This window comes from Pelodiscus sinensis, chromosome 1, assembly GCF_049634645.1.
Source record: "Pelodiscus sinensis isolate JC-2024 chromosome 1, ASM4963464v1, whole genome shotgun sequence".
Lineage (NCBI taxonomy): Eukaryota > Metazoa > Chordata > Testudines > Trionychidae > Pelodiscus > Pelodiscus sinensis.
Genome location: NC_134711.1, coordinates 190808682 through 190832557, shown reverse-complemented (window position 1 = coordinate 190832557; position 23876 = coordinate 190808682). Strand labels below are relative to the sequence as shown.

At 44.8% G+C, this 23876-nt stretch overlaps 1 protein-coding gene and 1 long non-coding RNA gene across 2 annotated transcripts in view; one reads left to right on the top strand and one right to left on the bottom strand.

The window, feature by feature from the left end:
* Nucleotides 1-683: 683 nt before the first annotated feature.
* WDR4 (WDR4 tRNA N7-guanosine methyltransferase non-catalytic subunit) overlaps nucleotides 684-23876 on the top strand; it is a 39137-nt gene continuing 15944 nt past the window's right edge. The window contains exons 1-7 of the mRNA XM_006137870.4: nucleotides 684-870; nucleotides 4547-4609; nucleotides 8704-8850; nucleotides 13881-14037; nucleotides 14664-14776; nucleotides 20106-20166; nucleotides 22020-22118. Coding sequence (XP_006137932.2) covers nucleotides 761-870; nucleotides 4547-4609; nucleotides 8704-8850; nucleotides 13881-14037; nucleotides 14664-14776; nucleotides 20106-20166; nucleotides 22020-22118 — 750 coding nt within the window. The 5' untranslated portion in view covers nucleotides 684-760. The remainder of the gene's footprint in view (nucleotides 871-4546; nucleotides 4610-8703; nucleotides 8851-13880; nucleotides 14038-14663; nucleotides 14777-20105; nucleotides 20167-22019; nucleotides 22119-23876) is intronic.
* LOC142821382 (uncharacterized) overlaps nucleotides 10782-23876 on the bottom strand; it is a 55720-nt gene continuing 42625 nt past the window's right edge. The window contains exons 3-4 of the long non-coding RNA XR_012898158.1: nucleotides 16825-16912; nucleotides 10782-11100 (exon numbers count right to left, since the gene is read on the bottom strand). This is a non-coding gene — a long non-coding RNA (uncharacterized LOC142821382). The remainder of the gene's footprint in view (nucleotides 11101-16824; nucleotides 16913-23876) is intronic.

Genomic DNA, 23876 nt, shown 5'->3' with positions numbered 1-23876 from the left:
TGTGCAAGATTAGATCTTAATTTCCTAGGGAACCAGTATGGTAGCAGGGAGCATGCCACACCATAGTTTATGTATAATTAATTTTGGCTTGGAAATTTGGAATAACTTACACATAATGGTGCAGCGACATTTTAAAAATACCACCACTAGTGAATAGTTTATTATATTAGAAAAGCACTTTGATAAGAGTGTTAAATAAGTATTATCTACATGTTTTGTTAGTCTATAAAGTGCTACCAGACCATTTGCTTGCTGTTTTTTTTCTGTAACAGACTAACTCGGCTACCCCCTGAAGTTCCATCAATTACTTTGGAGGACTATGTGTACAGAATAGTAACGAACCCCCTGAAGTATCTATCCAGTGTTATTGTTTAAATGTCAGAAATGATTTTGTAGAACATACAGTAGGTAGGACTACTGTTTCAAAACAACTAACGAATTATTGCAGCCCATGTACAAGTACACCTCGTTATCCCAATTTCACAAATGGGGAAATGGCACAATCAAGGCCATACATTCTTTGTCGTAAAGTTCTCAGCATAGTTTGACAGTGGATTTGCCGGCAGGGTCCTGTGCGCAGAGCTCTGGCCTCTTTGTAGGATCAAAGCTTGAATTACTTGTTTCAGGACCTATAGAAAGTCCCGGGGGGAGGGAGGGCTCCTATCACGTCATTAATCAGCTCGTGTTGCTCTGTGACGTCTTCACTCCGCGCCGGCTCGGTAAGCCGCAGCTGGGGGCGCGCACGTGGGCGGCTGTGTGCATGGAGGCGGCGGGGGCTGGAAGTCGCGGCCCGGGGCTGGCGCTCTGCGGAGGCCTGATGGCTGCCAGCGGCGGGAGTCGCTTCCTAGCAGCCCGCTATCAGGAGCCCAGGTCAGTGCGGGGGTTGTGGCGCTGCCCGGGGAAGCGGCCGGGAGGATGGTCCCGGGAGCCCGTCCCGGGCCAGGCTTGTGCCGTCCCCGGGGCTTCTCTCAGCGTGGAACCGGAGAGCGGCTGGCTCGGGACGAGACACGGCCACACGCTCCCGCTGCCTGTGTCCGGCCTTTAAATCCCACCCCCTCCAATGAGATGTCTGCATAAAGGCCTCCCCCGCCCCCGGGAGTTCAGGAGCATCAGCATGGCCCCAGATGACATTTCAATGCTTTTTAAAGCCAGTAATGCTTTGAGGGTGAATTCCCGACTGGACGTGAAAACATTCTTATTAACTAGTGTGTGCCTTTGTTTTACTACCCAGTATGCTGTTTATTCTTGTACCTTGTTATGTTAAATGTATCTTTTTAAAGGGATACTGCCAGAATTAAAGAGGCACCATTCACTGGAAACTAGGAATCTAACATTAATTGATTAACTGGTTAAACATGGTTAATGGGTTGACCAATTAAAGAGAGAACCAGGGGCCACTGCAGCCCAATTAGGCATGGGTGCTTCCCATCTCCCCATCCCCGCCAGTCCCCCCCCCCCCCCACTCGCCAGGGCGGACAGGAGTGGCCTTGTCTCTGGCAGGTCCTGCGCGGCTTCAGCAATGCCCTGCCCTTGGGGAGTGGAGAGCACTTCAGTCCCCACTGGTTAATCAGAACTGGTAAGCATCACCCATGAAGGGTGATGCTTACTGGTTAACCTTTAGGGATGTTAGCATGTAGTGGTTTACACAATTAGCTGATAAGCCTGGACTTATGAGTTAATTCAAACAACTAAATGCGTGCACACACACACTCCTTGCTGCCTCTGATACTGACTCCCCAGCTACGTCTAGACTGGCATGATTTTCCGCAAATTCTTTTAATGGAAAAGTTTTCCGTTAAAAGCATTTGCCGAAAAGAGCGTCTGGATTGGCACGGATGCTTTTCCGCAAAAGCATTTTTTGCGGAAAAGCGTCCGTGCCAATCCAGACGCTCTTTTGTGCAAAAAAGCCCCGATCGCCATTTTCACGATCAGGGCTTTTTTGTGGAAAACAAATCTGAGCTGTCTACACTGGCCCTTTTGCGCAAAAGCTTTGCGCAAAAGGACTTTTGCCCGAACGGGAGCAGCATAGTTTTTCCGCAAGAAGCACTGATTTCAGACAGTAGAAAGTCAGTGTTCTTGTGGAAATTCAAGCGGCCAGTGTAGACAGCTGGCAAGCTTTTCAGCAAACTTGCCAGTCTAGACGCAGCCCCTATGTGTGCTGGTTCCTGTGGTGCTGCTTTCACCCCCTTCCTCTGCCTCCCACAGAGGCAGCAGCCAGGGGAGGCGGGAAGGGAGCATGCAGGAGCCCGTACTTGGGGGGAGCTGGCTTGAAAGCTGGCTCCCCAGGAGCACCACATCTGGCAAAACCGCCTGCCCCCCACCCCTGTGCTGGCAGCAGCATGGAAGGTGAAGAGTGCAGGAAGGAGCAGCAGTGCAGGAGGGCAAGTGGCTTCGCAGAGCCAGTGCTTGTGAGGAGTCTGCTTTTAAACCAGCTTTCTACATGCACTGGCTCCTACCTGCCTCCCTCACCATCTGTGCTGCTGCTTCTCTATCAGAGGCAGCAGCAAGGCAGTGGAGTGTGGGAGAGGTGGCTCCGCAAGATCCAGTACTTGTGGGAAGCCAGCTTTTAGACCAGCGCTCCCTGAGGACTGACTCCTGATTGTCCCCCTGCGCTGATGCCTTTCGGGGTGGAGCAGTGGGGGCAGGCAGCTCCGCAGGAACCAGCACATGTGGGGAGCAGATTTAAAAGCTGGCTCCCTACAGGCACTGGCTCTCCTCCCTCCCTTCTCCCCTCCCCCGGCCTCTGATACAGAGGCAGCAAGGGGAGAGATGTCTGTGTAGTCATTTGGATTAACCAGTAAGCCCTAGCATATCGATTAAATATATAAATGACTACATGCTAATGTCTCTAGTAAACAGTGGTATCCCCCAGGGGTCTGCTCTGAGGCCTTTTCAACATATTCCTAAATTAGCTGAATGATCTGGAAAAGGGTTAATAGCAAGGTGGCAAAATTTGCAGATGATACAAAACTACTTAAGATAATTAAGTCCCAGGCAGACTACAAATAGCTGTAAAAAGACAGCTCAAAACTGAGTGACTGGGAAACAAAATGGGAGATTAAATTCAATATTGATAAATGCAAAATAATACACATTGAAAAACATCCAACAATGCATGTAAAATGATGGAGTCTCTAAATTAGTTGTTAACTCCAAGATCTCTTTCTTGAGTGCTATTGTGGACAGTTCTTTGAAAACAACCACTCAGAGTACAGTGGCAGTCAAAAAAGCAAACAATATTGGCAATCACTTAGAAGGGGATAGATAATAAGACAGAAAATACCATATTGCTTCTCTGTAAAACTATGGTACAACCAAATCTTGAATACTGTGCGCAGTATTGATCCCTCCATCTCAAAAACTGTATATGGGAATTGTAAAAGTTTCCAAAAGGAGCAACAAAATGATTATGGGTATGGAATGGCTTCCATATGAGGAGAGATTAATAAGACTGGGACTCTTTTACTTGGAAAAGAGATGTCTGAGAGAGAGAAATTATTGAAATCTATATAGCCATGACTGGCATGGAGAACGTAAATAAAAAAGTGCTATTTAATCCTCATAACACAAGAACTAGGGTGTCACCAAATGAAAATAAGTAGCAGATTTAAAACAAAGCAAAAGAACTATTTCTTCACACAATATACAGTCAACCTGTGGAACTCTTTGCCAGAGGATGTTGCGAAGTCCAAAACTATAACAAGGTCAAAAAAAGAACTAGATAAATTCATGGAGGTTACGTCCATCAATGGCTATTAGACAGGATGGGTAGGAATGGTGTCCTTGTTCTCTGACTGTCAGAGGCTGGAAATGGGTGACAGGAGAGATATGACATGGTGATTATCTGTTCTGTTCATTCCCTCTGGGGACACCTAGCATTGGCCACTGTCAGGAGACCATTATACTGGGCTAGATGGAGCTTTGGTCTGACCCGTTATTGCTGTTCTTAGGAACAGTGTATTATCCATGTTACATTGTTACAATAACTACACCACTGGATTATCCAGCAACAATAGAGTCATCATGCCACCACTGTAAGGGCTATGCAGAGAGCATGGTGAGATGAGGTATAAAAGCATGCACATGTGGGACAAAGCCTTGATTTCTCAGTCTCCAGTCACAGGAGTATGTGGACGCAGGAGTATATGAGAAATCGTTCATGTAAAATAATATTATTTTAAGCTTACTAGGTATTATGCTTCCTGGCAACTTATACAGAGCCAGTTTATGCTTGTCACATGGATTTCTGGAATCTCAGTAAATGCCAAAATAGAGATTCAATGCAGATGGCAAATACAATTGAGAGACGAGTGGGGGGGAAAAAAAATCCGTTTTTCATTTAAAAGAATCTCAGTTGCTTTCCTGTTGACTAATAACTTCTGTTTGGTTTGCATGTGAGATATGAAGTGCCAGCCTTGAACTGTTAAATAACCTAAAGATGCTTTTGAGATGCAAGGGGACATTGAGGCAGCTGAGGCATTACAAATAAATCAGCACTCTTTCGTGGAAAAAACAGTGACTTTTTTGTTAACCCTTTTATTTCCAGCATGGATGATCTCTTCATGTATGACTGCATCACTGCAGGCAAGAAGTCTCAAGAAGACAGAGGGTGAGAGATTTTGTATAAACTCTTTACTACTTTTTCGGAGGGTGCATTCCTTCCTCTGATTATATGGTGTCAAATAGAATAAAGTGAATAGATTACTAATGCCTAATAATGTGAGATGAGTGTCTTAATTTCTAGTTGTGATGTGTTTTGCTACATTGTGTGTGAGGTGTGATGAATGAAAAGACACCTGCAGAGCAGGGGCCAAGCTAGTGACTTCGCACTCTGGCTTCCCTGGAATAAAGAGCTGCAGCAGAGGGGGGAAGTGACTAGTCGATAGTGTTTATCGATAAGCTCCTGCTTACTGGTTAGTTGACTATTTGATTAGACACTAACATCCTTACTGCCAGCACAGATCTCAACACATATGTAAGCAGCTATTGATGCAGGAGTGGGCCCACAGCCTGTTTCCTCTCCTTGATCATTGATTTCAGTCTCTCCCACAGTAACAGGAGAGAAATTTTCAAAATAGGAAAAAAAGATTGTAAAGCTACAAAAACTTAGGTATTTAACTGCAGGTATAGTGTTTGAAAGTCATGTTTTGAAATTGAATTTCTAATTGAAAATACCCTTCTAAATATTCAAAAGAAAATAATTAAAACAATTAGTTGAATTTAAATCTAACTTTCTAGATTTAATTTAGGTAGAAATTTCTCTTAAATGGAAAAGAATGCCTCCCCTCAAATTTAGATACATTAATTAAATCCTTATATTTAATGATTGAATATAGTTAAAAACATTGAATCACTTTTCAGATGTCCATTGATTTCGGCAGGAGGATCCAGAAGGGATGTCAGGATCTGCCTTAGTGGATCTAGATGCAAGATTTGGCCTGCTGCTACCTATAATTCATTTGTGTTGTCATTGACTTTAATGGACTTTGGATAAGTTTGTTTTGGGTTTGAAATGCACTATTGCTCAGAAACCAAATCTTCACTATCCTTTTTTTCTGCATTAATATTTATGTTAAGCTAATAAATTTCATGAGCAGAGATGAAAGCCGAAAGGAAGTTTCTGCTCCGATACAGTCCCTAGCGAGGTCCAAGCAATAAGTGAGAGTGGCAGCATGGAACGTAAGAACCATGTACGAGACCGGGAAAACAGCACAGGTGGTGAGAGAAATGTCCAGGTACAAGATCAATATTCTGGGCATTAGTGAAATGAGATGGACTGGCTCAGGGATGCTAACACTTGGTTCAGGGGATACTGTCTGTTACTCTGGAAGGTCAGATGGACAGCATCAAGAAGGGGTTGGCATCATCATGGATATTTAGGCTAAGAAAGCCTTCTGGGATGGGAACCAGTCAACTCTCGTATCATCAGAATAAGATTCTTTTCCACTTACGCCAAAACCACCATTGTTCAATGCTATGCACTCACTGAACAAGCTGCAGAGGAGGAGAAGGACTTATTCTATAGCAACCTGCAAGAGCAGATAGACAAGACATCTCTCCATGACATTTTGATCATAATGGGGGATTTGAATGCAAAAGTCGGGTCGGATAATGAAGGCTACGAATCCTGCATGGGCCCAGAGGGTGTCGGCGAAAGAAATTATAATGGACAGCGTTTTGTAGATTTGGGCCTGGAGAATGGTCTGGTGATAGGAGGCACTGTCTTTCAACATAAGACAATACATAAGTTGACCTGGATATCTCCAGATAGAAGGACTTGTAACCAAATTGATCACATTGCTATCAACCAGAAGTGGAGAAGATCCACGAGAGATGTCTGAGCGCTGAGAGGAGCAGATGCCAACAGCGATCATCATCTTCTTCTTTGCAAGCTGCAGCTCAAGCTGAAAAGGACAGACAGAAAGACTGGTGGCCAGCTCTTTGATTCCAGTAGACTAAAACATCCAACAGTGAAGATCCAGTTTACTCTAGAGCTGTCCAACAGATTCAGCCTGCTCAAAGACCTGATAGCAGATGATATTAATATCCACTGTGAGGAGATCCAGAAGGTATACCTGGAAACCAGCAAGATTGTACTGGGGTACAAGAAGAAACAGAGAAGGGAGTGGATTTCAGATGCTACATGGCAGCTCATTGAGAACCGAAAGGCGGTTAAACAGCGCACACTTGCAGGCAGTGACGAAGATAAAATAACAGCTGTACAGGTCTACAGGGACCTAAACGTTGCCGTGAAGAGAAGTGTATGAAGAGATAAGAGAGTGTATGTGGACAATATTGCCACAGAGGCCCAGTCAGCAGTAGACAGAGATGATACTAGGGCAGTGTACAAGATCACCAAGACTCTTACAGGAGATTTTACCAACAAGTCTACTGTAGTAAGAGACAAGAATGGGAAAATGCTGGTGAAAGCAAAAGAACAGCTCAGCAGGTGACGGAACACTTCAGAGAGACTCTCAACAGACCAGACCCAGAGGAAGAGGCTGACATAAGAAGTATGAACCTCCAGGTAGACATGGAATGTGGGGACATCAGTGAGCTGGAGATAGCAGATGCTATCAAGCAGATGAAGGGCAACAGAGCGCCCGGGGAAGACCAGATCACTGCTGAAATGCTTAAGGTAGACCCCAAGTCAAGCACACAAGCTCTGAAGGGTCTCTTCAACAGGCTCTGGAAAGAAGAGAGGGTTCCGGAAGCCTGGAAGAGGGGCATCACTGTGAAGTTACCCAAAAAAGTCGATCTGTCCATCTGCGGGAATTGGAGAGGCATTAATCTGCTGTCTGTGCCGGGAAAGATTTTCTGTAGAGTCCTGCTACAGAGAATGCGAAAGGGCATTGAGAAAATCCTCAGGGAAGAACAGGCTGGCTTCAGAAGTGGAAGGTTGTGCACGGACCAGATCTTCGTCCTATGCACCATAGTGGAGTAGTCAATAGAGTGGAACTCTTCGCTCTACATTAACTTCATCGATTTTGAGAAGGCGTTTGATAGCATCCACCACCCCTCACTTTGGAGGATTCTACAAGCATACGGGTTCCCTGAGACGGTCATTAACATCCTGAAGGATCTGTACACTGAGAATCAATGCTGTGTGCGACATGAAGGACAGCAGAGTGACTAGTTTCACGTGAAGACAGGGGTCAGACAGGGCTGTGTAATCTTACCTGTTATCTTCCTTGTGGTCATCGACTAAGTGATGCACAGAGCCACTGAGGGCAGATCAAGGGGAGTGCTATGGGGACCGACTGCTCGGCCAGAGGACTGTGACTTCGCAGATGACCTGGCGCTTCTCGCGCATGATCAGCAGGACATCCAAGAAAGACCGACATTGTTGACTGGACAGCCAGAAGCATTGGGCTCAGAATTCACCCTGGCAAGTTCAAAGTGATGAAACCGAGGACAACTAACACTGATAAAACTACTGTCATGGGTGAAGAGTTAGAGGAAGTAAATGACTTCAGGTATCTCAGCAGTTACATCTCGGCGGACAGCAACATCGACAAAGAGATCTCCGCTAGAATTGCCCTGGCTGCGCAAGCCTTCCAAAAGCTTAACAACATTTGGAAATCATCACTGTTGCAGACTAGGACTAAACTGAAGATCTATAGGTCGAATGTGCGCTCTGTCCTGCTGTATGCCGTAGAAACTTGGAGGACTAACAAGAAGATTGAGAGCAGACTCAGAGGCTTTGAAGGACGGTGCCTTCGTCGTAGCCTTAGAGTCCGCTGGGAACAGCATGTTCCCAACAAGGAGATAAGCCAACGCACTGGCATCAACAATGTTGTGGGTGAGATCAAGCAGAGACACTGGAGATGGCTGGGGCATGTCCTTTGGATGAGCGAAACAAGACTCCCTCATATGGCACTCAGATGGACTCCACCTGAAAAGCGTAAAAGAGGGAGGCCGTTGGGTACCTGGAGGAGGACATGAAAAAGAAGGGCACGACCTGGGAAGAAGTCAGCCAGCTTTCTCAAGACTGTGAAGGCTGGAGAAGATTCATTGGCGCCTTATGCTCCATTAGGAGCGAAGAGGACTAATAATAATAATAAATACATTTCACCAATAAAACATGTTTGTACCGCTTGCTGTTGGCATTTTGATTATAAGTTTCTCTTCTGAGGGATTTAAGTAAATAAGCTTAAAGCTGTCTGCTCATGAATAAACTGTTTTATCCTTTTTGTATTTTAGACAGGATGGACAGCCAGCAATTAAAACAAGTGATGATATTCTCACTTTTGCCTTCTCCTCATCGGGAGACTATTTTGCTGTGACTGACGACAACAAACGTCTGATTCTTTTTCGTACTAAGCCTTGTTGGGAATGCCTTAGTGTCAGGTAAGGAGGCAGGATACTGAATCTCAGTGTATTATAAATTAGAATGACTGCTGATATTTACTGTACTAAAGTGGGAGGATTTGGGACTCAGCTTTACGTGACTATTGGCTTCTGTATCTTTCCTCTAACTTGCTTGAGTGAATTTAATGTTAGTGGAAGTGAGGGGCCAGTGTTAAGAGGTTAACCTAGAAAATATGTTTGTACTCTACAAGCTTCTCTCAAAAAGGTTTCAGTTTTTCTCCATTTTGACTTGCAGCCTTTTTTTTTTTTTTTTTGTTTCCTGCAATAGCCCATTAAAATGTGTATAACACACTATCATTGGAAAGGCAATTTTTTTGGACAAAGGTATAAGGAAAAAAAATCCCTTGTTACAAAAAGTATCTTTTGGATATTTATAAGTAGCACCTCTCTCGTCTGTGTGAACACTAACTCTTGAAGAACCACAAGCTCATTAAAGTGAGCACTACTCCAGCTCCCAACATAATCCAAGATAGGTTTGTGGAGGAAAGGATTTTAGAGCAGCCTCTGTAATCTCTCTAAAGTCTGTCCTTATGTGCAAGTTATGCATAACTTGCCTTCCTTTGTTTGCCCCCCTCCTTTTGAAAGAAGTACAATCTCTTGCTATCCACTAGAGGTCCTCCTCTAATAAATCCTTTGCTGGTTGTTACAGTTTTCTGTATGAAGACACCTAGGACTTTTGAAAAGCAAAGTCATTGCAAAAGACATTTCCACTTACATTGATCTATGAAGATTCTTGTTCCATCTACAAAGCTGTATTATACAGGCAGTCCCCGGGTTACTTACAAGATAGGGACTGTAGGTTTGTTCTTAAGTTGAATCTGTATGTAAGTCGGAACTGGTGTCCAGATTCAGACACTGCTGAAACTGACCGCCAGTTCTGACTTACATACAGAATCAACTTAAGAACCCCAGGCGTCCCCAAGTCAGCTGCTGCTGAAACTGATCAGCAGCTGATTCCAGGAAGCCCGGGGCAGAGCAACTCTGCCTGGGGCTTCCTGTAGTCAGCGCTGGTCAGTTTCAGCAGAAGCTGACTTGGGGACGCCTGGGGCAGAGCAGCTGGGGTGCTGCTGGGTTGCTCCAGTAGCGCCGCTCCTGGGTGCTACTGGACCAACCTAGCAGCACCCCATCTGCTCTGCCCCAGGCGTCCTGATTCAGCCGCTGCTGAAACTGACCAGCAGCGGCTGAATCAGGACCTGGGGCAGAGCAGCTGGAGTGCTGCCGGGTTGGTCCAGTAGTGCCCAGAGCGGGCGCTGCAGGACCAATCGGCAGCGCCCCAGCTGCTCTGCCCCAGAGTCCAAAACAAAAGCCTGGTCTGCTGGGGGGGGGGACACACTAGCTGCCCCCCCCTCCCCAGCAGACCAGTGACACGGGGAGCAGAGCCTCTGAGGCTTTGCTCTGGCAAAGCCTCAGAGGCGAGGGACCCCGCCGCGGCTGCGGCTTTAGTCCGGGAGCCTGTGGTCTGCTGGGGACGGTCCCCAGCAGACCACAGGCTCACGGACTGAAGCCGCAGCCGCGGGGGGGTCCCGCGCCTCAGAGGCTTTGCCAGAGCAAAGCCTCAGAGGCGCGGGGAACCGCCGCTGCTGCCGCTTCAATCTGGGTGCCTGTGGTCTGCTGGGGACCGTCCCCAGCAGACCACAGGCACCCAGATTGAAGCGGCAGCAGCGGCGGTTCCCCGCGCCTCTGAGGCTTTGCTCTGGCAAAGCCTCAGAAGCGCGGGAACCCGCCCGGTGCCCCATGTCTGCTGGAGACGGTCTCCAGCAGACCAGGGGCACCGGAGCAGCTTACGAACGGGGCTTTCTCGCCCCGACTTCCGGGGCGAGAAAGACCCGTTCGTAAGTGCGGATCCGACGTAAGTCGGATCCGCGTAAGTCGGGGACTGCCTGTACTGTATTATTGGATTCCCCCCTCAATTCTACCGTGGTGAAGGCGATGGACATTTAATATCTTGCTAAGTGTCATCTAAGAAATCTGTAGCAGATCTAAAAATAGAAAAGAACTCCCATTGTATTGCTTTTATTCAAGGACATCCTTGTTTTCTTGTAGTTAGGGTTGTACTCAGCCTAATAAATGAAATGAACATCAGGTTTGGTTCCAAGCTATCTTAAAATGGCATTGAAGTTGTTTCAAATACTACATCTGCCCGTTAGTCCCTCTTGAGCCCAACTTCTTGCCATCTGATAACCACATTTTCTCATTTTAAAATGTGTTCCCTCTTGCTGTGTTGGACACCTATACAAAGAAAAGGAGAAATGGAATAATTTCATGATGAAGTCAGATATGTTAGTTAACAAACAGTGCTCTAATTTTTCTTGGTCAGTGGTATAAAAAGCAAATTAAAAAATGAAATAATAAGTTGATGGGCTTCTGTATAGGGATGTAAAAGAGTAGTCGATTAGTTGAGTACCTGATAAGCCTAGGCTTATCGGGTAGTCGAGGCAACTACTAACATTTCTCCCCACCCTCTCTTTGCTGCCTCTATCTCAGAGTGGGGGGCAGGCGAGGTTGCTCCGGCCTCCCAGCCACCATGAACAGTGGACAGGGGCTGCTGGACCCAGCACAAGCCAGGACTGAGCAAGCTCGGCTCCATCTCAGTTCACACTGGGTCCAGAAGCTACCCCTTACTGCGGCTCTGCAGTTTAAGTGTAGTAGGAGCCGGGCTACCTGCACACCTGGCTCTTACTATGTTTAATCTGCAGAGCCGCAATAGAGAGAGCTCCTTCTGAGCGCCTTCCCTTATCGACTAATCAATAGTAGATATAAATTGTATCAACTACAGCAGAGCATTCCAGTCTCCCCACTGCCCCACCACAGGGCTGGAGCACACACAATCTACTAACCTGGCCTCCATAGGTTCTGGTGTGCGAGGGGAATGTGGGGAGTGTCTTTGCTTCTCAGTCAGGGGCCATGCCTGTGTGTGTGTGTGTTTTTTTTTTTTTTTTTTTTTGTTTCTCCTCCCCCCCCTCCCCCCCCCGCCACCCGTTTCTCACTTGGTCCCCAATGGATTTTGGGACCCCGGTCCAAAAAAGTTTCCCCACCTCTAGACTGCACGATTACCCACCTCTTAACATCCTTGCTCCTGCATCAGTTTTTCACTGTGGGAAAACCATGGTTACGGATATGTATACTGCAATTAAAAACCCTGTGTGCCAGCTAATTCAGACTCATAGGGCTTGGCTAAAGGTCTGCTAAACTGTGGTATAAACATTCGGTCTCCAGCTGCAGCCTTCCGCTCTGAGACCCTGCCACTTAACAGGGTCTTAGAACCCAGGCTCCAGCCTGAGCCTGAACCTCTACACTGCTATGAAATAGCTCCTCAGCCTGAGCTCTATGAGCCCACCACATAGGCCAGCCAGGGGTATTTAGCTGAATAGCAGGCAAACCTTCAGAATGTTACTGGCACAATTTGTTTAAATTACATTTTTTTTCATTAATTTTAATTAATTTAATTTAATACTATAGAGCCTATTTGTATTTTGTTATTGTTTTGGAGTTTCTGATTTAGTTCTGGTGAGAGCGATAACCAGTCTATGGAAATATTACTGATGTTTTATGCAGTTAGACTCCAAGTCTAGGCTAACTTTAGCTGTAAGTATTAAGTGTGTAAGCAACTAGTGGCTTCCCCACCCTTGCTGTCTCTATTAGCGGCAGTAAGGGGCAGGGGAGCAGAAGCTGGTGCTGGGGAGAGCCACCTTAAAAGCCAGTTCCCCCAGCATTGTCTCCGCAGGGAGTAGTGAGGACTGGGCATGAGCTGAGAATCAGCTCGCATCCAAACCCGGGATGCTGCATCTCTGCTTTTTAAATGTATAAAGAGCTGGCTGGCTCTTAATACATTTAAATGGCTGGTGCTCAGCGGGGTGACTTAGCGTGAGCCGAGAATCAGCTGTCCCGGGGGAATTGGGTTCCCCCTGCTGGCTCTTAATACATTTAAAAGGCAGAGTCACAGTGGGGTTAGCCCTCGCTTATCGACTAGTCAGTGGAAAGTCCATCGACTAGTTGATTAAAGTAAATTTAACATCCCTAGTGAGTATCATGAATTTTACCTCTGTTTCCTCATACATCCACTTTTTACTGCCTCAAATGAATGGCATAGTCGTCTGTCCTGTTTTTTGTGTTCTATAACTCTGAGGCATACAGGATAGTTCCTAGATTTTCAGTTTTCTGCTAGACTGTCAGCCTGGAACTCAGGTGGATTTTGCCAGGAATTCTATAACATCACTTTGTTTTGTTAGGAAACTGGTTTTGTTTTATTTAGGATTAGGGTTGCATCCCTGACCATCTTGGCTATAGGTTGATTGTGTGAAGGAGTACTACTTTTTTGTTTTAAACCTGCTGCCTGTTAATGTCACTGGATGATCCCTGATTCTTGTGTTGAGTTGCAGGGTAAATATTATTTCCTTATTCATTTTCTCCATACCATTCATAGTTTTATAGATATTTATCATATCCCCCCTTTGTTTTTTTCTGCAGACTGAATAGTTGCAGTCTTGTTAAGCTCTCCTCATTTGGAAGCTGTTCCAAACCCTTCATCATTTTTGTTGCCCTTCTCTGTACCTTTTCTGTTTCTAATGTATCTTTTTGAGCTGAGGTGACTAGAACAGCAGGCAGTATTCAAGGTGTGGGTGTACCATGGATTTATATATGGCATTTTGAGAGTTGCTGTCTTATCTGTTTCCTATTCGTTCCTAAGATGGTTAGCTTTTTTGACTTCCACTGCACAGTGAGTGGATGTTTTCAGAGAACCATTCAAGGTGGCTCCAAGATCTTTCTTGAGTGGTAACAGATCATTTAGACCCATTATTGTGTACGTGTAGTTATGTATATTAGAAAATAATCCTTACTTTGCACTTATCGGTATTGAATTTCATTTACTGTTTTGTTGCCCAGTCACCCAGTTTTGGGAGATCCCTCTTATGACTCAAGAGGAAAAGATACCTGCTCCAAACAAGGACTGAATGGCCGTGTCAGAATCTCTGAATATCTCTAATTGTGACCCTTTTTTTTTCTTTCAGGTCTGTTGTTAGAAGATGCACATCTCTGATTATTACATCTACAGAGGATAAGATTCTGGTTGCAGACAAGTCTGGTGATGTTTATTCTTATTCAATAACAGAACCACAAAAGGCAGGAAAGGTTGAGCTTGGGCACCTGTCCTTGCTTTTGGATGTGGTATGTATGTATGTTAACCAAGCTTTCCCACAAACTTTTTTTCCTCTTAAAGAAATGTTAGTGTTATGTTGTTCTTACACCAAGTTCTTATGACTTAAAAAAAGAACCCCTCTAGTTTTTTCCATATAAGCTAGACTGATTAATAGCCTCTTTTCCTTTGAGTTCTTATCTGAACATAAATGCAAGAAACAAGGAGAACAATTTGCAGAGGGGATGCAGTGAGAAGATCTGTTGTTACTGTAACTTTTAAGAGCTGCTGTTTTTATTATGGAACCATGGAACTCATTTATGAGGTTGTTCAGTCTGGCTTGTCAATATGGCACTGCATTATTTTAGTGCTTAGTCCACTTTTAAATGCAATGAGGCCTGCCATTGTGCTCCTTCTGGAGGTTATTGGGTTTGATAAACTCAACAATATTCTTGTCTTCTGATGATGCTTCTTTACTTGTTATGAAAAAGTCGTAGGGCTTTCATTTAAATGCAAATCATGGCTTACTTGCCTTACTGCTAACACGGCACACTCAAAATCATGAAACTAGCATATTTGGATTTACTGCCTAATCATTAGTTAGAAAGCAACTCATCAAAAATACTATCTGTACTGTGTGCTTATTTTGTGCCAACAGGCGCTCAGTCCTGATGACCAGTATATCCTAACTGCAGACAGAGATGAGAAGATTCGAGTCAGTTTGACTAGAGCACCGCATAGCATCGTATCTTTCTGTCTTGGGCACAGAGAGTAAGTTTGTGGAGTTGTCCACTGTATTTAAAGGCTGGCGAGAGAGAGAGAGTAGTTCCTACATGTGAAGCAAGAACTGGATTGTGGGTTAAAGGAACTCCCCAGGCCTGGTGTTTTAGCACAGGGTACAACTATGACTTAGTTTGTGGCAAGAAACATCTTTGTGTTCCATGTTTGTGCATTACCTAGCACAGTCAGATCTATGACTAGGCCTCCTAAGGAGCAATGTGTCATCTATATATTTTAGAAACTTTATCTGTTTGTGTGTCCATTAGGGATGTTAAAATGCATTTAATTATGTAATTGTGTAACTCTGAAATTTCAGTTGTTACATGCCGGTGGCTTCACGGGCTACTTAAAAGCAGGATCCCTGTGTGCATTGGCTCCTGCTAGCGCCCCCCCCCCCCCTCCTCCGCTCCCCGCGCTCTTGCCTCTGATACAGAGGTAGCAGCATTGGGGGGAGGTGGAGGGAGAGAAAGGGTTTCATGTAACCGTACAAATTAACTGATGATTTCAGGCTCATCAGTTAATCATGTAAATGGTTACACTTTCACATCCGTAGTGTCTATCCATTTATTCAAGAGCTCCTTCTGATCAGTAAGAACTAGGACCACCAGATTTGGTAGGCAGCTTCCTCTTATCATAACTTAAAGCAAAGTCAGGGTTTGGTTGTGCAAGGACAATGGGATGTGCCTGGAATTCGACTGTTTCTCATAAAATGGAAAGGGAGGGGTCAGGTAGGAGGGGCAGAATGACCACATGGGGCGGGGGAGGGGGCAGAGATGGGGACTGGGCAGCCATAACCCCATTGGGCCAGCAGGGGGCAGGGGCTGAGAAAGGGACAGCTATCTATAAACTCCTATAGTCCAGCATCCAATTGTCTGGCACTCCTGATAGTCCGGCATCAAAATGGCAAGAGCCTAGTGCAGGGGTGGCCAACCCGAGGCTCCTGACAGAAAATAATTGTGGCTCCTGATGGAACTGGGATGGAACCTGGAACCGCTCAGGTCAGCCGCTGTCATGGCCGGGCCACTGTGAGCCGCAATGCACGCTCACGGCCTGCGCTGTTCCGTTCACAGCCGCCAGTTCACTGCGTCATACCCTGCATGTGCACACCGGGTCACATACAGTGTCCCAGCCTGCACGTGCTAGCAGCTGGCTGCTGAGCGCTGGCAGCTGCTTCGGGACCTGGACATAAGGTTGTGGGGGGAGAGATGCCTAGCTCTGGAGAAAGGAAGGGGATCGGGGGGGAGGGGGGGATAGGAGGTAGTGCGTGTGGCATCTCAGATGCGGTGCAGCAGCTCTGGCTCTGGGACCCGAGCATAACGCTGGGAGGAGGGGGGTGGGGAAGGAGGATTGGGTTACAGCAGGGAGGGGATGTGTTTGGTTCGAGGGGAGGGGAGGGGGATTGGGTTGCACACGGCATCCTGGCCAGCTCATGCTCAAAGTCGGCCGCTCAGCACACATGCCCCAGCACCTGGAGAGAGATGCGCAGCTGTATCGGTGGCTCGGGGACCCAAGAATTAGGTTAGAGCAGGGGGAGGGGGGTTGGGTTGGGTGTATGCCCCCTTATAGTACCTCCTGATAGTCCGGTATATCCGATAATCCGGCACCACCTCGGTCCGATAATCTGGCACCTTTGGGAAGTCTACTATACTATGTATTTCAGAGAGAGTGTCTTTTATCTGTCTATCCCCCAGCCAGGGAACATGCACTTTTTCCTCTGCTGTGCCTGCTGGAGCTGCAGCAGCCAGGATAGGTGCTTCTTACCTGGTCCCAACCTGCTGTGGTGGAACAGGGCTGAGGTTGTCCTTTCTCCCCAGGGAAGTCTGAACACTGAACCCCTCAGTCCCAGTGTAATGATTTAAATGAAGAAAAACAAATCTTATTTGACTTATGGACCTGGGTAAATCTTCTGTCAATAAGCAAGACAGAACATAAGGGAGAGCACTGTAGGGAAAAGAGGATATAAGCAGAGTTTGTGCTTTTCCCATGATCTCCCTTGCATTAAAGTGAAGGAGATTACAGGGAGCCCACCTCCATCTCACCTGTTTAAAAGCAGAAGGAGAGTGCTCTTTCCTTTCCCTGCTCTTCTCTTTGAGTGTTGAGGTGTGAGACTTGCCAAGTCATAGATACCTGAAGAAGAGCAGCAGAAGAAAGTAGTTCATGGTTGAAAAGATTTATATGGCACTAGTTGCAACAGTAGCATTAGATACGTGATTTCCAGCTAGGATACTCCGTTCCCCTATTACCTTCTCTAGTTTATAGGAAGACTTGTCCTTCCTTCCCCAGCATCCCCTTTCCAATTGGGAGGGAAAACAAATACCTAACAGATTTTATGGAAAATCTTCTGAAATGCAGGAAATTGCCGTGGTATTTCAAAGGCTCCCACAAAACACACTGCCGTCCCATTGAGATTTGTTCTGACATTAGTATATCATGGTCAGTAGAGGTTCTTCATTATTCTGGCCTTGATAGACATAATACAAAGAGCACTAGAGAAATGCCTCTGCTAGGGATATTAGCCATCAGGTAATAGAATAGTCGACTAACTGCATGAATTCTGAACCAGTACAGTTCAGCCCCACTCCCAGGGATCCCCCCTGTCATCCCTGGGGAATGCAAGTAGTCAACTAGATTAACTGATAAGCCTAGGCAGCTGGGGCGTGGGGAAGCAAGTAGTCAACTACTCGCGCACATCCCTAACCTCTGCATAGCATTGTACATAAACATGCTTCTGCTTGTCTGGCTGTGGGACTACTTGGAGACATACATGCTATTTCAGATATTTCTTCACTTGTTCCTTTATCAGAGGCAGCAGTGTGGAGTGCCAGGTAGAAGCCAGTCTGAGGGGAACCTGTTTAAAAACAGCTCCCTGCGCAGACCGACTCTGTCTGCTACCCTCCACTGCTGCCTCTGATACAGAGGCAGCAGCACAGGGTGGCAGCAGCCCTTGTCTGTAGAGGGTCCTAGTGAGGGAGGCTGCCACAAAGCAGTCCTTGTCTGCAGCATCCCACGGAGTAACCTCTGTCCACAGCCAACTCCCGCCTCATACAGAGGTATCCAGGGTGGGGGGGGAAAGATGGGAGAATGCGAATAGTTGACTAGATTAACTGATAGGCCTAAGTAGGCGGGGGGCAAGCAAGTACAGACAGTCCCTGGGTTACGTGGGTCCGACTTAAGTCAGACCCCTAGTTACGAACCGGGGGGTGGGGCCCCCCTAGTGCGGGGCGCCTCCCCCACTGTCGCCGCCTCTGGCGGCGCGGGGGGCACTTCCCCCCAGCAGACCAGGGAGACTCGGCGCTACTGGACCAACCCGGCAGCACCCCAGCTGCTCTGTCCCAGGCGTCCAGATTCAGCCGCTGTTGAAACTGATCAGCGGCTGATTCCAGGAAGCCCGGGGCAGAGCAGCTCTGCCTCGGGCTTCCTGTAGTCAGCCGCTGGTCAGTTTCAGCAGCGGCTGACTTGGGAATACCTGGGGCAGAGCAGCTGGGGTGCTGCCGGGTTGGTCCAGTAGCGCCGAGGAGCGGCGCTGTGGGACCAACCCAGCAGCACCCCAGCTGCTCTGCCCCAGGCGTGTCCAATTCAGCCGCTGCTGGTCAGTTTCAACAGCGGCTGAATCTGGACGCCAGTTCCGACTTACATACAAATTCTACTTAAGAACAAACCTACAGTCCCTATCTTGTACGTAACCCGGGGACTGCCTGTAGTCGACTACTTGCTTACATCTCTAGTCTCTGCATAGTACAGCACTGTACATAAAACACATTTCTGCTTGTCTGGCTGTGGGACTTGGAGACATACATGCTCTTTCAGATATTTCTTCACTTGTTCCTGTTCACATGCAATGGAGTATCAATGCACATTATCAGGAACAGGAGTTAAAAGGAGAGTCAGGGGAGTGGTGCTCTATCTATTGGATATGCTGTCATCCCCTTAATGCAGTTTAATTTAACTACTGAAAAGTTTGAATACAGTGCTAAGAATACAGTTAAATAAGATACTTAAATATATTATTAATACTAATGGTAATATAACTTTTGACTGCCAAGAATTTATTTGCATGGATGTTAGACATTCTGTAGAAGCTGCATAATATTTAAATTTATGTCAAAGATCTAAATAGCCTTTGAACTCAAGACTTCTTTTGTGTATTTACATTGCTGTGTTTGATCTCTGCTTATTGTATTAACAGTTGTATATTTAATGAACATAGAGTTTTGATGTTGAAGAAAGACATTGCCTTTAAGTGGATTATTGTGCCTGGACAAACAACTCATTAGTAGTTCCACAAAGGGAAAGCACTTAATACAATTGGCACAAACACTTCAAAAAATTATTATTTAATTCTGAAAATGAATTAGTTGGGGATTCAGTGTGTTCATAATTTTACTGGCTTGTTTCTCGCTTGAGTTCTGTTTTTGGATGGCGTATGTTTTTATTTAAATTTATTTTTGTAATTGAAATTGCAGCATATTACGCTTTATGCACCTGCAGCAACTGCTTTGTAACAAATAAAGTTCATTTGATATTCTAATTGACTTTAAATTGTTTACCGGTATTTTCAGAAGCAAGCATTCTCCTTTTTAAAAAACCAAAACCAAAATCAGATGTATGTTCTAACCCGTGCAGTGCATTGACACCAGCATTTTGTGTTGGTACACATGGTTCCTGGGTTAGTGTCGAATTTTGAAAGTTTTGTGTTTTTTTTTTTTTTTAAGAACCATAAGGGATATCATGGTGGAAGTTGCAGTATTTTAAGCTCTTTAATATTACTGAGATTCCCAGCTGGATGCAGCTAATCATAGAAAGAACTCATCCCTAACATTGAGTAGATGGTGTTTGGATGGTCTCCATATGCTGTGGGGAGATCCACTAACTGAAAACAAAATCTGCATTGATGTATGTGAGGTGTTGTGGGTGTTTAAAATTTATTTTATATTTATAATTGAGCCACGAGCATGATACAGATCTAATTGTGTGTGCATATTCTTATATAAATGATTACACATTCATACAACAGCACTATCTTCCCCAATCAGAAGGGGACCAGTAGAATTCCTAGAATATAATAAAGTGAGCACTTGTATTCTGTGGAATATCTTTCCAGGACTGTTTGTTAGGGACTTCATGATTGTATTGTGTCTTCCAGTTAGTTTGAGGGGAAAAGCTACCTTTTTCCCCCTGCAACTTAAGTCTTTATATTGCCTTCTTAAAATATATGTAGCAGTTGACAGTATAACCGTAAAATATGCTCTTACTATTATATTGTACTCTGTTTACACTGACACTCTACACATAAATGTTGAACTCTTATCTTTTCCTTTAGGTTTGTAAGCAGAATATTTGTAATACCAAACTTTCCAGATCTTATGCTTTCAGCTTCTGGGGTATGTATTTTGATCCTTTGAAAATCGAGTGCCTCAGATGAGTCAGACTTCACAGTTTTCTGGGTATTTTGCAAAGACTTGTTTTCTGTAGAGGTCTCTTCACTTCAATTCCATTCCCACCAACGTTCTACTCGGAGTTTGATTTTTCTGATGTTAGCAAGAAAGCAGTGCTCTGATCTCAGTTTACATCAATGCCAATTGCTTATTAGGGAAAAAAAATTAGTTCTTAGTCCCCAGACAAGAACGGAAATTGACATTTATATAAATAATGGAGGCACTTATACCATATAGTTTTTTAAAAATTAAAAGTGGAACTCTACTAATTCAGAAATATCTGGAATATTCTGCAAATTACTGAATACTGTGAATGGTGTAATGATCAGTGTAGGACTGAAGTTTGGAGCAAAGGAAATATTGGCCTATGTGAAGTTGGTTGCAGTTATGGTTAGCTGGCCCTATTTCCTATACTCTGTAGGACTTTGTATACTCAAGTGCTAAATTACAGTATCTTCTTCCTTCCATTTTATTCTTTATAGAGATGCATAAGAAAAGTACTGTATTTTTGTTTTCAGTTTCTGCACTCAAGGGTTTTTTCCCCTATGGCTTCTTTCTATAAGGATGTAGGGTAACTTAACCTGTGCATTCTTCTTTTCACATTGTTTATAGTTCTTTGGGACGGGGAAATCACAGAGTTCTCATCCACCTTTTCTTCAAGATTAACTGTTGCTTCAAAGCAAAGACAAATTAATTATAAAAGGTCTATTGAGATAGATTAAACATTGGGTGGGCCAGCCAGTCTTGATAGTTAATGTCCTTCTGACATTTAATAAGCACTAGATCCCCAGATATTTTTCTTTAGAGCATTTAAGATGAACTAATGTGTTTTAAGTCTTAAATCTTTTTCTCCTTGCAACAATTTCTGAATTGTATGGTTGTAGACAAAGCAAGAGCTGTTTTATCAGTAGCACATGACAACTCCAGATCCAGAAAATGAGCAATTGGTCATGATCCCCGCTGCTCCCAAAGAGAGAAGATAATATTCTCTATTATGTGTGTGCAGTAGAGAAGTAAAATATCAATTAGTTAAGTGTTTAACACAACGGGTGAGGTGCTGCTCCCGGACACCATTAACTGGTACCCAGTAAACACCACCCAGTAATGGTGATGCTTACTGGGTAATCAGTTAACCGGTTACCTGTTCACATGACTAGTAAGCATCCTAAGCTTCTAGTATAACTAATACTAATGGAACCACACGAGGGAAAAATACATTCTAGAACAGAAGTCTGCAATATTGTGGTAACTGTTGTATCTTTTGATTTGATTTCTTCCTATTGCATGCCCAAAGCTCCTGTATTTTGTTCCCACGCAGTACCTCTCCGAGCAACTTTAGTGTTAGTACTGTCCTTGGCTTTATTACATGCTTAGGGAGCTTCAGTGATATTTCCCAGAACAGAGTTTAATCTCATAGATAGCCCTTATTTAATTTAGTTTTCTCCTTCACTGTATTGGGAAAGAGCACTAAAGAGAAGCATCATTAAGATGGTGAGTGCATAGCACATTTACTGTTGTGCTATTTACAAGACTCTCAAAATCCACTCATCCAGCAACTTAATTTCCACTACAAAGGAAAAATAACTTGTATGATTGAATAACTTAGAATTGAGCTAAATTATGAATTAATTAAAATGCCTAATTTGCAATCTGAGAATATTTAACAAGTGTTTGAAGGTTTAGAATCTCATGCATGAACCATGGGAAGTATGATTTTAGCTAGCTTCTGCAGACTATGACTAGCATTTGTGTGCTGGTGATTGTGTTGTTAATCACCCTGTCCATTTGAATTTATTCAGGATTGTACTCTCAGGCTTTGGGAATACAAAAGTGGAAAAGAAGTGCAGTGCTGTCATCTAAACAGTTTAAATAGGCCTGAGGCAACCAAAAATGACAAGGTATGGGTACACAATTAATTGTGCATGCTTATGTTGTACTCCTGAACTCTATAGTTTAAAACCTGTTTTGTTACTGTTTAGTATTGGGACTAGGTATGTAAGCGACTAGTTGCTCCCCACCTCCTTGCTGCCTCTCTCTGATAGGGGAGCAGGGAGAAGGAGCTGGTGCTGGGGGGAGCTGGCTTAAAGTTGGTTCCTCACAGCACCAACTTCATGGGGGGGGCAGAGGAGGCAAAGGCATAGCAGGTGGACTGGTCCTGATTCCTGGCTCGTGCGTAGTCCCAGATACTGCTTTTTAAATGTATTAAGATCCTGGTGGCTCTTGATGCCATTTAAAAGGCAGAGCCACAGCGAGGTTAGCTCCCAAGGCTGGGAGCTAACCGCTCTGTAGTTTTCCCCCCTTATCGACTAATGCAGTAGTCGATGGAAGTTCCATCGACTCTCTCTTATGGTGGTGGGTGGGAGATCCTGTGTAAATTCTAGAGACCACAGTTCATAAAATGGGATTTTCAAAAATACCTAAGTAATTTAGGAACATAAATCTCACTGGAACTGAACAGAATTTGTGCTCATAAATCATAAAGGACTTGTCCTCAGAGCAATTTAGTGTGTAAGAAGCTGGGTTGTAAATCTGCAGCACTTTGATTTGCACTAACTGTGTGAACCCTGCCATTGTGCATGAAAAGTTCTGCAGTGCACTTTGACTGGAAATGCGATAGGTCAAAGTGCATTACAAAACTATTAGTGGATGGTAATAGGTTCCATGCAGCCAATTAATGTGCTGCAAGCAAGAACACCTTTTTGGGCACTAAATTGCTTTCTGGACACTTGTAGGCACTTCTGAAAAATGCCACCCTGTGTTTCAAAAGAACTTTCTGCAGTTCTCCCAAGATTGGTGTTTGAAAGTAAGATGAAGCTTTTAATTAATCTGTTTATACAAAGCTTGCCCTTGAACCTAAAATTAACAGAAACATCTAGTGAAACCAGAGCCGCCAATGGGGGTGGGCTTGGGGAAGAGAGGCCAAAGGGGGCAGCTGACTGGGGCCAGGGACTTCTGGCTGCTTTTGCTATCTTGACAGCTGCAGTGGCTGGAGCCCCAAGCCCTTCAAATTGTTGCCCGAGCCCTGTGTGGTGCATTCCAGGTGGTGCTGTAAGGCTGGTGGGGGAGAGCTAATCCACCCTCCCCCCCCCAGCTGCGCCCCAAGACCCTGCGCCTTCTGAGGATGCCGGAGCCAGCTCCCATCAGGGCCCATTAAAGTCTCTTTCATCAGCCCTGAGTGAAATTAAAAGTCTAACGTAGCCACTTTGAGACTAGTACAAATATATCTTTAGCATCCTCCAAAGTTATAGTTGAGCAGAATGTTTCAAAATGTTTGTAACAATTACCAGAAGTATTGACTTACTGAAAATTGAAACTCTGAAGTATATTTTAATTTGTACTGAAAACTCTTGGATCTGGTACTACCCACTCTTACCTCCACACATGATTTGTTCCATACTAGCAGCTGGAACAGCACAGTGTTGTCCTTGCCATCTGCATTGCATCTGAGCCAGCTACCACTTAGCCTGTTCAGTCATCCATGTGTTACATAACTGCGGGAAGCCATCTTTTGCTTGGTAGATTTGTTTTTTTTTATATACGAGTGCCTAGCTGTTCTAGCTTTCACTGAGATAAGTGCTTGATCTCCTAACCTATGAATCAGATAGGGGACGCTTTTCTGGATGGTTTCTGGATAGTGACTTTAGGATAAAACTTGA